The sequence below is a fragment of the Oxyura jamaicensis genome, chromosome 9 (genome assembly GCF_011077185.1).
Source record: "Oxyura jamaicensis isolate SHBP4307 breed ruddy duck chromosome 9, BPBGC_Ojam_1.0, whole genome shotgun sequence".
Taxonomy (NCBI): Eukaryota; Metazoa; Chordata; class Aves; order Anseriformes; family Anatidae; genus Oxyura; species Oxyura jamaicensis.
In genome coordinates, this window is record NC_048901.1 from 12,249,856 (window position 1) to 12,262,350 (window position 12,495).

The window sequence follows — 12,495 nt, forward strand, 5'->3', positions numbered from 1 at the left end:
GGGGGCCTATGCCTGCAGATAAATTTGAGGAATACCGAATTGACTGCTGATGGCTGGGAATGCAGTCGGGAATCTTCCTGACACCTGGCTTGGTGTCCAGTGTGCCCTGCTGTCCTACAGGTGCAGCTGTGAGAAAGAAATGCAGTGACAAATTGTGCTGCTGAGGTTGAATATCCAAAGATTATGTTTTACAATTAAAAAAAAGGTGCTGGGAAAGAACCAATAGCCAAAATACATTTTAATTTATTAAATTAAATCCAGTCCATTTGATAAAATACAAGCTCATTATATTTCCAGTTTGTTTCAAACTGGGTTGATTTTTTTAGAAATACACTGAATTAAGAGGAGAGACTTTATTTTCTTCTGTTAAAGCCCAGGATTGAAATGACTGAAATTGTTTGAACAAAACTGTTAAAAACATTATAAAGAGGTTAATCAAGCAGATTGATTTTTTTTTTTTTTCCTTAGAAACATCTAACATGCAAAACATTTAGTACGGTTTGAATGTTTCGAATTAATTCCTTGAAAAACAAGTCTCCTGAAAAATGATTTTGGCAAGCACTGGTATTACTGTACGTTCCTCTGGGTCCAAAAGCAAGAGTGAGTGGGAGAAGTGTCATCCCATGTCCAACCCATCGCAGCTTGCTGCAGATGTTACCTGTTCTTGTGGTTGCATTCGGTCCTACTGGTACAACAAACAGAGGTGGCAATATTAAATTCTCACATAATGCAGTGAGAAGATAATGTCTGCGTGAATTCCTGATATAATCCACATGCCAACATTTTCAATACTGTTCTTATGGGAATTTTCAGCAATGGTTATGTGTTTGCAGAGTCCCCAGAGTTCATTAAATTTGCCGTTGACTTCAGCTAGAGAGGAGGTTAAGAAAGAAATCCCCAGTGTTAAAGTCCATTTCATTACAGATGAATGAATATCTGATCATTGTTAGAGTCTGTGGAGTTTCTTTTCATTCTGGCCAACACATTCGTATGTTTCAAATACATGAAGTTTTGTGACTTTTTTGTCTCAAAAAAATAATCAGTAAAAACATAAAGTAAGCAGTAAACTACTTATATTGGATAAGTCCTTGAGATAAAAACTGTAAACTCACTACAATCTGAATGAACAAAGGCTAAAGGAAATGCTGCTTTCTTGTACCTCACATGTACCTCAGCAAAAGTTAAATCCATGCTAATGTAAATAAATAAATAAATCAGCTTTACAATAATGACACTTAAAATGGCTTACCTTAAAAATGAAGGATGTCTTACATTCTATGTTATATTTCTAAGAAGAGTTTATAAGTAACATTCACTTCTGGTTGTTCCTAGCATTAGCATTACCAAGATGCAGGCAGTAATTTAGGAATTTCAAGGCAGTATTTTCCACCTTGCATATGCAAAGAGTTAACATTTATTAAAATTATGAGCATGTTCTTTTCATTAAAGGATCACAAATTGCTTTAGGTAAAAACCATATACAGTATTTACACTCAGCAGCTATACAGATTACATGCATATTTAAATCCTCGGGAGCCTGGTATGTGTTTAGCTGACTCGGTGTCCATGCAATCCTCCCGAACCAAGCTGGTGCATGGCCAGGGCTGTCTTCAGAAGTTCAGTCCCCTCTTGTTCTGCTGCCAGCCCTCCAATTTTGCAAATATCCAGCTTTCAATCCTTAAAGCCCCAAGTCACTGCATATGCCAGATTCAAAGTTCATCAATGCTGGCTTGTCCCTGTGCTTCTTCCAGTTCCTAAAACAAACCTGGAAGTTCAGCCCAGCCCCTTTGATGCTGTGAATTCTGGTGATGCCATCTGAGGTCTGTGTGAGAGGTTTGTCTTCTAGTTTCCAAAAAACTTCAAGAAGCTGAGAAGTCAGCCAGACATTCCGTCTTTCACTGGCCTATTTAGAGGGTGCTACTAAATAACACTTGTTTTGGTTTTAATCATCGGTCCTGCTTATTATGATTGTTTGCCCTCCTGCCCTGTGCAGTTAGGCATCGGGATGTTGTCCACAATACTGTCTTTGCTGCCCAAAGTCAGTCTCCCAGTGTGACGCCAGCTGGCATAGTAATGAACCTGCTCCTGTGGAAAACTAGGTCGTTCCTTGCAGTGTGTTTTGCCAGTTCTGAATTGAGCGCTTTGCGTGTTCAGAGTAACTGTGTGCACATCACTAATCACTAGAGCTGCTTTTGATAATATTGGAGCTTTGATCTTAACACTCCTCATGAAAATTGCATAGTGATACATCTTATCAGAAACACATTTAAGCTGCCTGCGTGTGAGAAGGGTCCAGGTTCATACGTTGAGGATCCGTGATGGTGCCTGGAAAACAGCAGAAGGATTGGGGGAGAACCTGGTCTTCACCTCTGGGATCTAGTGGGGTGAGGGGGGAGAGAAACATTAGTGTGACACAGGGTGCAACTGTCCAGAGAGTTCAAGGGGTCTTGAGCCTTGTGACAATCTCTACAAGACAAAGAGCTGCCCTCTTCACAAATCCCCCCGAAACGTACTTGACTAGCATCGTGACAAATTCACTGCTGGACTGATGCTGGATTAAAGTGAGGGGAGTTTTAGTGATGTGTGTCTGTCCCCTTAGCCTTTTGGAGACCGCCATCAAGGTTCTGTCAAAGTGCTCCACTGCAATGCTCTAAGGAGCCACAAGCTCACTGTGCTGTGAACAGACCTGGCACAGACCTGGAGTACCTGAAGGAGAAAGGGAGAAAAGTGGGAGACCACTGGCTGTGCCATTCTGTGAAACTACAACAACTCCAGTAGGGATATAAACTCCTCAGCTCTGGAAGAAATACATAACAGAAGTGATCAAAACTTTCATGTCTGTGGAGTCAAATTTTCCCCCAATATGTAGCTGTGGTACTGACGTGTGAAGTATGTTGTACTGAAGTACAGCTGGATGCTTTGTGTCCTTCCTAATGCTTAAAACTCGAAGGATTTGAAACAGGACTGTCCCTAGTTGTGCATTCAGCCCAGGACACTGAGTGAATCTGGCCATAAAATGTAACAGGGGTGGGAAGCTTTGCTGGGTACTGGGGTTCTGATAGCACCATCCAAGCAAAAAAGAAGAGTGAGCCCACAGGGAAAAAGTATAGGAAAAAAGCTATTGATCTGTTTGTTGTTGTTGCATTGTTCTATGCTTTCCATTCCTCCGGGGATGCATCTGACATGCTAAGGAGCAAGAGGAGTGTCCAAAACAACCTGTCCACAGCTCGGTAGCAGGGTACAACCTGCAGTCTGAGTCCTACAGGCAAGCTGTCACAACATGATATAAAGCTGATGCTCATGTGCCCAGTGAAACCATGGACTTCAGGCAAGAGTAGTAGGCACGCAGTCTGAATGGCTATGTGTAAACCAGGGGGAGTCCCATTTCTGTTTGAACTGGTGTTCTTTTGGCACCTTGTCCATTCCTTGCCTGTGCTGACTGTGTCAGAGGGGTTGCAGTGGCACCCACGAGCTCCAGGAAACTGGGCCTCTGCATGGCCCGAGGCACGGTGTCCTCGGTGGTGTGTTTTCATGTCTGGGATTCCAGTTTTCTCTTTCCCTTCCTCGAGAAGTGGGAGAGAGATTCTGAGGGTACATCTAGGAGCAGCTCCTTTGGATCCTGTCCACCAGGTTGGAAGCACAGGAGGGGAGCATGTCTTCACACAGTGCTGCGCCTTTGGCCAGCGGAGGAGCTGCGTTCTACCCCAGGGCAGTACTGTCTGACTTGTGTCTCCCACCCCTGCCCTCCCCTCTTTCTTCCTCTTCCTGCTGGGGCACGGGTCTCAGCATGTCTGAGCCCAGGACACTGTCTTTTGCCCCTCCAGGGCCAAAATGCACACCCTTAAACACGAGGGTCAAAATACAAGGTTTAAGGGTTAACCACCCTTCTGGCCTCGGTGCTGCACCTCAGTAAGCATCCCAGACTAGTCAGAGCAAGGAGGAAGTTTTGGTGAGGTTTGCAAATTCTCTTTTGCCTGAGGTGCCTGTCCCACTTTCAGTGGAGCTGGATATACCCATCGTGTGCCTCGATGCAGCAATACGCCAGCAATCCTATGTGGAGGAGGTACTTTGCTGTCTGCTGATTAAACATTTCTTCCCTGTCTCCTCCAAGGCAAAGATTTACTTTTTACATGTGGCCCTGGAGGATCGGCTGCCGTCTCTGACAGCACCACATGCTGTGCTGGGGAGCTCGGCCCTGGCTCTGCTCCCTGAGCCACTTGCTGCAGCCTGTGCTTGCTTGTAGCCACTGCTTGTGAAGCACCCTTCTCCACGGTGGTCTCATGCAAGCAGCTGCTAGCTAGAGCAGAGGAGGGTAAATGGGCCTTACGCAGAGAGAGGTAACGGCACTTTCTACACAACATATCCAATTGTGGGAATGGCAATTCTTGGGCTTCCTGGCTTTCGTGCAATTTAAATCTCGGTCTCGGGCTGAATTATGATACGGTACCGCTTCCTTCTAGCATGTCTTTCTGAAAGCAAAGGGTAACCGCAGTCAGCTAGGACATGGCATTACTCTACACACACCACACCAGTAACAAATGAGGAGTTCCTGATGCATGCCTTGGGTTTTAGCCACACTGACTTTGGGATTTATTTATTTATTTATTTATTTATTTTTTACCTTAAAATCTGCCTTGTAACTTGTCTCTTGAACAAAATGGTCTTCTGGGATAATGAAGCCTTGCTTTGTCTTTATAGGCTTGGATGGTTTTGCTCCAGTCCAAGGGCGATACTCTTGCCTGAAATGAGATTGTCAAGACAAAAGAACCCATAAACCACAACATATTCACAGGGTACCTCTGCTCAGAGTGGCTGCAAACCCAGAAGGCAAGTCGGGTTACAATCAGCGTACGATATTAAACTTAGATAAGGCAATCTGGAAACAAAAGAACTTAGCCTAGAGGCCTGACTTTCTCAAAAAGCCCAAACTGAAAGATGCGTTAGGGCATAGACCCGTCTACCTGGCTGCCCTGGCTTCTCTCTTTTATTCTTGGCAGTATGTGCTGTGTCTTGGAGGTACTCGGTGCTTTCTTCCTGAATAAGAAAATGTCAGGGTAACTTTTTGCTTGATAGCATTCACTGACTCATTGGTCACTTGCAGTGTAAAGCATCTTGGTTTGGGGATCCAGGAGTGCCGTCCTTGCGTGCACAGAGGGAGGCTACCTGCTGATGTTGCCTTCCTTTAGCTCTCTTGACAGCAGGAATGTTTGCCAATGCATTCTGTATTGCACTTCTGTAGCAATGCAGGCTGAAATGCATCTGAAGGAAGACACCATCGCACTCACCAGATGCTTCAGCTAGTGGTTTCCTTCAAACGGGGGCTTTGACTTTGCACGATAATGTCTGAGAATAAGGCACTTGGGTGCCTTATCGCTGGAGCTGTGGCATCTGTGGAATGGGTACAGAGACTGCATGCTTGGAAAGAGGTGTATGTTTTAAGAGCACTGAAGAGCATGCAGCTTCCATCTGCCTTCTGGCTCATCACAGACGGGCTTCACTAATGCCTTCCTCGTTAGGACTTTTTAGATGCTGCAGTAGCAGGCAGCTGACCTGGCTTGTTTGCTCTCAGAGAAGGACAGGACAAGTCTGCTCTGTTTGCATATGCAGCTCTGACAAGCAGTTTAGGCAGCTTCTGTAGTGAAAGGAGAGGAGGCTAACTAAGCTGTGACAAGTTTATGTTCACATGCTGGCATTCTCTAGATAATAACTGCACTTAACTACGCTTTACTTAATGGTTGTAGATAGGATCCTGAGTCATGACCCTGGCACAAGTCCTAAGCCATGTCCAGGCTAGAAAAATAGACTTTGTTTTTAATATGCTGAGCCTAGCTTTGACCAAAGCCCTTCTAATTTTCATTTTTTTTCCAAGCATGCTATTTGCTATTTTGATAGTGGCTGCAAATTCCTCTTTAAAAAATCTTATTTAAAGTATATAAGTGTGGGGTAGTAGTTTAGCATGTGTAGTTTGATTCTGATCTTTTTAATATATTGCTAGAATACACAGTGCCTGGATTGTGCTTGATTTCTAAATGCAGTTTCAACCTTAAAATGCTGCCTCTTTTGTTGGTTGATTTGTAGACATGGGGTACAACACTGGAGCATACCTAACCTAGACAACCCTGCAAACTAACAAAGTTAACTCTGAAGAGTTGCTGCTATTTATTTCCTGCCTGCACTGCCCTCCTGGCTCAAGGCAGGAGCCCACAGCCAGGGCTGGCAGCTGGCCATCAGCTCGTGTACTGGCAGGGTGAGTTCTTAAATGCACTCAGAGTTAGTGACAGATGTTGCCCTACAGGAGAGCTTCCCACTCCTGGGAAAGCACAACCAAGCCCTGGTGAGGCTGTCCATGGGCACTGCAAATCTTGTTTGTAATCAGTTTGTTCCTGCTGTTCTGAGCTGCCACCTCTTGCCTTCTTGGTGTCTTGCTTTTCAGGCTATCTCAGGCAGCAGGTAAGTGCCTGCGTGGCTCTCCTGGTGGCGGTGGTGCAATCCCTGAGGCTTTAGCACCTCCAGGTAAGAAAGCACCTCTGCAGAAATCTGATTTTGGCCAACTGGTGCCCCAGGAAGGCAATCTTTCAGCAGGGAATCCCAGACAAGTGTGAATGCTGAGCTAAATCTAGCTCTGTTCTGCTGCACAGCAAGAGGGAAGATGCTGGCTGGGCAAACTACCAGCAAAATGGTACAAAGCCATCAATTACATCCCAGCAGTTCCCAGCCACTAGAGCCTGCTATCCCTTAGAAAGCCAGACTGCTCCAAGGATGCTGATGGCTTTGGTTCTTAACCATTCATTCTTGCAAGAGCTGGCCTCCCTGCTGCACTGCCTTGCAAGGGAGCGTGTCCCCAGCTTTCAGGGAACAACTGGGCCTGTTCCTTTCAAGGAACAACTGGAACAACTGTCTGCAGCCAGCTCTGGCTCGGTGCTCTGCGGCAGATCAGTTGCTGATTTGGCAGGCCCCCAAACACAGATCTTTTGGATCGCAGGACCCTCATTTTGGCCGGAAGCCAAGTTGTTCTCCTCACAGCCTGGAGAGACAGAATGACTTTAGAGGCACCCACATGCAGGAGGTGCCTTGTCCAAGATCCCATGAATTGCAGTTACTTGCAAGAGAATGATGTCATGGGAGGGGAAATTACAGGAGCGATGTGGAGGAGGGGAGAGCCCCCCATGGTCTGACAGCCAGCTGCTGCTGGGGATGAACATGAGACACTGACTGCTGCTGGAGGTGGTCATCTTCATCCTTCCTGCACTACCCCTCTTCCTCCTCCCCAGACAGCCACTCTCAGTTTACTTTGGAGGTGCTCAGAGCAGCACTGGGATGGGGACTGTTTTGCTACCCTAGGTGTTAAAAGGTGACAGTGTGCACGATGAACGCCTCTCGCTGAGATGGAGGGCACTTCTACCAGGGCTGGAAATCACAAACTGCTCGGGCCGTTCACAATACTGGGGCTGCCATTTCCAGGCAGATTTACTTTCAGCATTTATAACATTCCTTTGTCCTGTACTACAACACCACTGCCATCACTGTTGGCATTTTGGTACCTCATCTTTATGTCACGGCTTACTTTGTATACTTAATTATCAGTGGTGTTCTGAGCCGCTGCATTATAATCCAATTTTTTATTCAAGAAGTAGAGAAAAAGACTCACCCTGTACAGCTGGAGGTAACTCTGAGCTACGCTGCCTGACCCCGTCTGCCTTTAGTCCTCCGCTGACCTCTTCCTTCTAATGGCTGGCACACCAGCAAGCATTAAGCAGCATCATTAACATTTTCCATAATTTCCCTTCAGAGGCAAAGTTGTGTGTGCACTTTCTGTTGTTCACATTTCCTTTCCAAAGTGCGCAGTAGCCCAGGCTCCTGCTGGGGAAGCCAGCCCGGTGCGTGGGGCTGTGAGTTGCAGCTTCTGGCATGGCCGTGCTGCCAGTCCCACGGGGGCACGGGAGAGTTTTGCCCAGGCAGAGCAGGGCGCTGCAATAGGGCCCGGTCAGCTGAGGGCCACGAGTCATGGACACAGCGGTGAGAGCTCTGCAGGATGGCCAAAAAACCCTCAAGCATCATACTGGTGCTTGAGGGGAATTTGGGGTGTTTGATCTGTTCCCAGATGGAGCCCGAAGGAAAGAGCACCAAGGTGGGGTGAGAGGATGGGCAACTGACGTCCTCTGATCGGAAAGCTATGGGCTGAGGGCAGGTCTTGGGTCTTGGTTTCTGCCTTTTCCCATTTCCCCTTCTTTCTCCTTTTCATCTAATGTAGGTTTGGAGGAAATTCCTCCAAACTTTATGCAACAGCTTTGAATCTTCCCTGTTTCAGTTCTGCAGCCTACTTGGCAGCACAGCCAGCCTCTCCTGCGCCTTTCCACCCGCCTCGTGCTCTCCTCCCACGACTCCGTCCCCCTTCCCCCAGCCAGGCTCTGCAGAGCACGTCTCTCTGGATCTATCCCAATGCCTGCACCAAGCAAGCTTACTTATTAAGTACCATAAAAATCAGGACTTCAGTATTAATTTCCCCAAGCAGCAAGATACTTAAGAATGTAAAGATAACATTAAGCCTTGATTATAAAAGATTTACTCCTGTTATTAAGGATAAGCATGTGTTTAAATATCTTGCTGGATCAAGGATGAAGCTTCTTGCACACAGTACTCCCAACCCTGCCAGCTCACGTGTGCTCTGAACATCAGTGCAGGTATTTTTTTTCTTTCTGAAGTCTGAAATAAAATGCTTTTCACTGGGCAGCAGTGACCACAGTTCACCTTGGCCTTCTGTGGAAGCAGTATTTGAAGGCAGGCAGGCAGTACAGACACAATGACGTGCTCTGTGACTGCATCTGCAGCAGTGGGGAAGAAGGATTATTCCCTTTCGTTCTGTGGTATCTCCTCTGATGGGGAGATCCCTGCTCTGTGGTCACAGTGCTGAGCACATGCACAGGAAGGTGGGAGCTCAGCTCACCAAGGGATCTTCCACCCTGCTGTTTCCAAAACTGTTCATGAGGGCACATCAGGCCTTCACCCCTGAACAACCCCAGCGCTTCACACATTTTCTTTCCCTCAAAGCAACAGCCCAGAATTGCTCACTCCCTGCGAGCAGGAAGCCCTGCTGATTTCAAGGCCTCCAGTTTGGTCTGCTTTCCTGCTGCGCCTCCACACCCACTCACAAGCCTGGTGCTCTCAGCCCTCACACCCACCCAACCCACTGATGGTGCTGGAACACCAGCTTCAGAGCTGAGGCGCTGCCGGGGGCTGGCACTAGGCGTGTGCACAAACTCAAGCTGTCCTCCCCCTTCCCTGAGCGCAAATACAAGAAAAGCTGATGGCTGGGGGAAGAGACAAAACAGTCACAGCTCTGGTGCGATGCATTTGAAATGCTTTCCCAAGGCTGGCAGGTTACAGAAGGGGAAACTGAGGTCTGAAGCGACTCAGACAAATACAGCTGAGCCTCAACCAGGGCTCTCCTCTCAGCAGGACCAGAAGCAGCCCCAGCAGAGCAGTCGTGCCCCTGTCTTATTGCCTTCCATCAAGGCAAAAACAGGTGATGCCCAGCAAACAGGACCTGCTGGAGATGTGTTGCTGATAGCACCAGCTTCTCTCATCCCCTGTAGCAAGGAGCTAAGTAAGCCACTCGTCCATTTCTAAATGCAATCAGGACCTAGTGCTACAATTAATGGCACTCAAATCTCTGCTGTGTCAGAATTATGTAGCACCTGTGACTCACTGCTGAGTGACAGGAGCCCCTTCCATGACCCCAGATGAGGTGTGGAGGGGGTGGCTCAGTGCTTCCTTCTGCCTCCTCCTGTGTCCACCTGATGCAATCTACTGCAACCCTCTGCAGCAGTTACCAGGATCTTTTCGAAGTTGGAGCACGTCCCATTTGAGCCTTTCAAGTGCAGCTTGGATCAATCCACCTTGGTCTGCGTGCCTGAGCTCCCCCTGTGGAGCCCGGCGTGGCTTTGACTTCAGCTGGAGCCTGTAGAGCTCCAGCTCTAAAATCCATGCAGAGATCTGTGGACAAAGGGCAATGTTCTGGAGAGCGGGCTGCCATGCGCACTCCTACCCTTTGTGCAGAGTTGTTAGTTCATAATTAAAAATTTGCCTTCTCAAAGAGAGGAAGGCATTTTTTCCAATGCCCCCTCTACATTTATCTTTCTTTTGGCTCTGGAAAGACTCCTACAAAGTCCCAAGGAATGGGACTGCTCTTTTGGTCTTGGTTGCTGATGTTCTGCTAAATGTCAGTCTGACTGGCTGCACCATGTGCAAGGAAACAGCTGGTTTTGTATGCACCTGAGTTTCCTTCTGTGCTTAAAAAAGAGTGCAGGGAGAAAGATGTAGCAGGAACTTGCAGAAGGAAGTCTCACCGAAGGATCAAACTGACGCACAAAAGCAGATCAAGCAATGCCGGATGGTGCAGGGGATTCACTGCTACGCTTGTATGCTCCATGAGAACAAACACGCACTGGAGTGTTGTAGAAACAAATCCCCAAATTAAATAATTAAATATAACCAAACAAGAACCCCAAACATGAAAACCCCATCAGCTTACTGAACTAAGCAAAAAAAAAAAAAAAATGCCAAAAGTATTAAAGGCTTGGAGTGGAGCAGGTACCAATGCCAACATTTCTGCACTGTCCTGTTGAAACCAGTCCTTCCCTTAGGATCTCATCTCTTTAACATGAAACAAGCCCAGCTGGGGCTTGTTTTGCCTGCCCTTGTGATGACCCAGCTTGCCACAGAGCCTGCTGAAGTACCTACAGTGCAAATAAATCAAAAGGCCACTTCTCCTAAGTGGCCACAGCTGGTCCTCGCACAGAGCCTGCTCCTCAGGGCTGCTTGGAACCACAGACAGCAACAGCAGAAAAGGGGGAATTTATGCCATGGTCCTCCCTCGAAAGGAAATAAAGGCACACACCAAAATGTGTGTGCTTTCCACCTTTGCTCCCCATGTCGTTTTATTTATTTTTTATTTTGAGTGTGACCACCAAGGAGCTGCTGAGTGCACAAAGGCCTTCACCAGAGGGGAAGATGAAGAGCACCAACACCAAACAACGCTGTTTGGCTGCTGCCTGCAAGTAAGTGTTTGCGCACTGTGATGCTGCCTTTGGAGGACAGCAAGGTGAAGAGGAACAGTGGTCTTCCCTGTACTTAGTGAAGGTGGCCTTGTGGTTGTGAAAGCAGTGCCCGTGCTGCGGACTGCCGGTGCCCCAAGTGGAACTGGAAATGGGCAAGTAGCAGCCAGGTACCAACTGCTCCCCTCCTGTTTAGTCTCCCTTGAAAAAAGGAAACGCAATGATGCATGAGAAAATATTTTCACAGCCTGCGAGGGTATTGTGGGCTTCTCTCTTGCTGTTGGCTGTGGCTCCTGTGAGTTACCTAGGGTGCAGTCAGTTGTTGTCAGTGGTATGGGGATTTCTTACGCTTGCACTATTGCACTAGGTGGTAATTCAAAAAAGCTGTGGGAATTACTGGAATAAGACAAATGTGGTTTGACTTGCGTAGGGCCTGTCTGCATGTAGCCTTCATGTAGCTTAAATGTGGCTCATGGAGAAATCTGCTCTGGGGCAGCTGCCCTGCTCGTGCCTTGATCCACACTGCTCTGCTGGGGTGGGTTCCTTGGCCACCTGCAAGCCTTACTTTATGTAAAATTTCTGTTGTGACTTGCTCACTGGTATCTCGCACAGCCGGCTTTGTCCCGTGATCTGCAGACTTTCCCCTCTTTTATTATACAGGGAGCCCTGGCTAGGAATAGCCGAGCCAGAGAGGAAAGGCACGAGAAGTGGCTGGGCAGGGAGGCTGTGGCTCTGATGCGCTCTGCATGGGGGGTGTTTAAGGAACAATTTGGAGATGGCTGCGTTTCTGAAAGCTGAACCTCACCACTGGTGTGTTATAAAGGTTTCCTTGACACGGTAATTCCTGTACTGCTTTGAAATAGCAAAGTGCTTTTCAGGACCAGCCATCGCTCTGTGACTGTTCTGGGAGATGCAGCAGCGGTAAGACAAGGCGAGCAGCGTGGCTGTGCCTTCTCCAGTCGATGCTGACCGCGAGTGCCAGGCAGCTGTGGGGGCACAGGGGAGCAGGATCAGTGCTGCGCTACTGCAGGGCACCCCGTGCGTGTCTTAGCACCACACTAAATAATGTCATGAACCACAATTATCAAGGGAAGCGCTGCGTAGGTACCCGAGGCACAACCAGCGTCTGAACACTTGTGGCTCTGTTAAAATAAGATGAATTGTTCTATGAATCCATCTCGCGGCACACCACAGTCCTCAAGCCCCGTTAGGAGGGGGCAGGCGGCACGAAGGAACCGCAGCCGTGCAGCCAAAGCCCCGCACCTCCCGCCGAAGCGCGCCCGGCCCTGCCGCTCGCTCGGGAACCAGGGGGGCTGAGCGCCCGGGAAGGCGTCGCGGAGTCCCCGGGGCTCGTTAGGAGCCGGCGCCCCCCGCCCCGAGCCGCCCGTTACCTGTAGGACGTGGTGTGGCCGCCGGCCGGGGGTGAGCGGGGCCGGAGCTG

General features: G+C 48.2%; 1 protein-coding gene across 1 annotated transcript in view; it reads right to left on the minus strand.

Annotated features, from left to right (window-relative positions):
* Positions 1 to 223: 223 nt before the first annotated feature.
* The window catches only part of MAP6D1 (MAP6 domain containing 1), a 13,086-nt gene continuing 814 nt past the window's right edge, over positions 224 to 12,495 (minus strand). Inside the window, exons 3-5 of the mRNA XM_035334783.1 lie at positions 12,446 to 12,492; positions 4,622 to 4,739; positions 224 to 2,376 (exon numbers count right to left, since the gene is read on the minus strand). Coding sequence (XP_035190674.1) covers positions 2,299 to 2,376; positions 4,622 to 4,739; positions 12,446 to 12,492 — 243 coding nt within the window. The 3' untranslated portion in view covers positions 224 to 2,298. The remainder of the gene's footprint in view (positions 2,377 to 4,621; positions 4,740 to 12,445; positions 12,493 to 12,495) is intronic.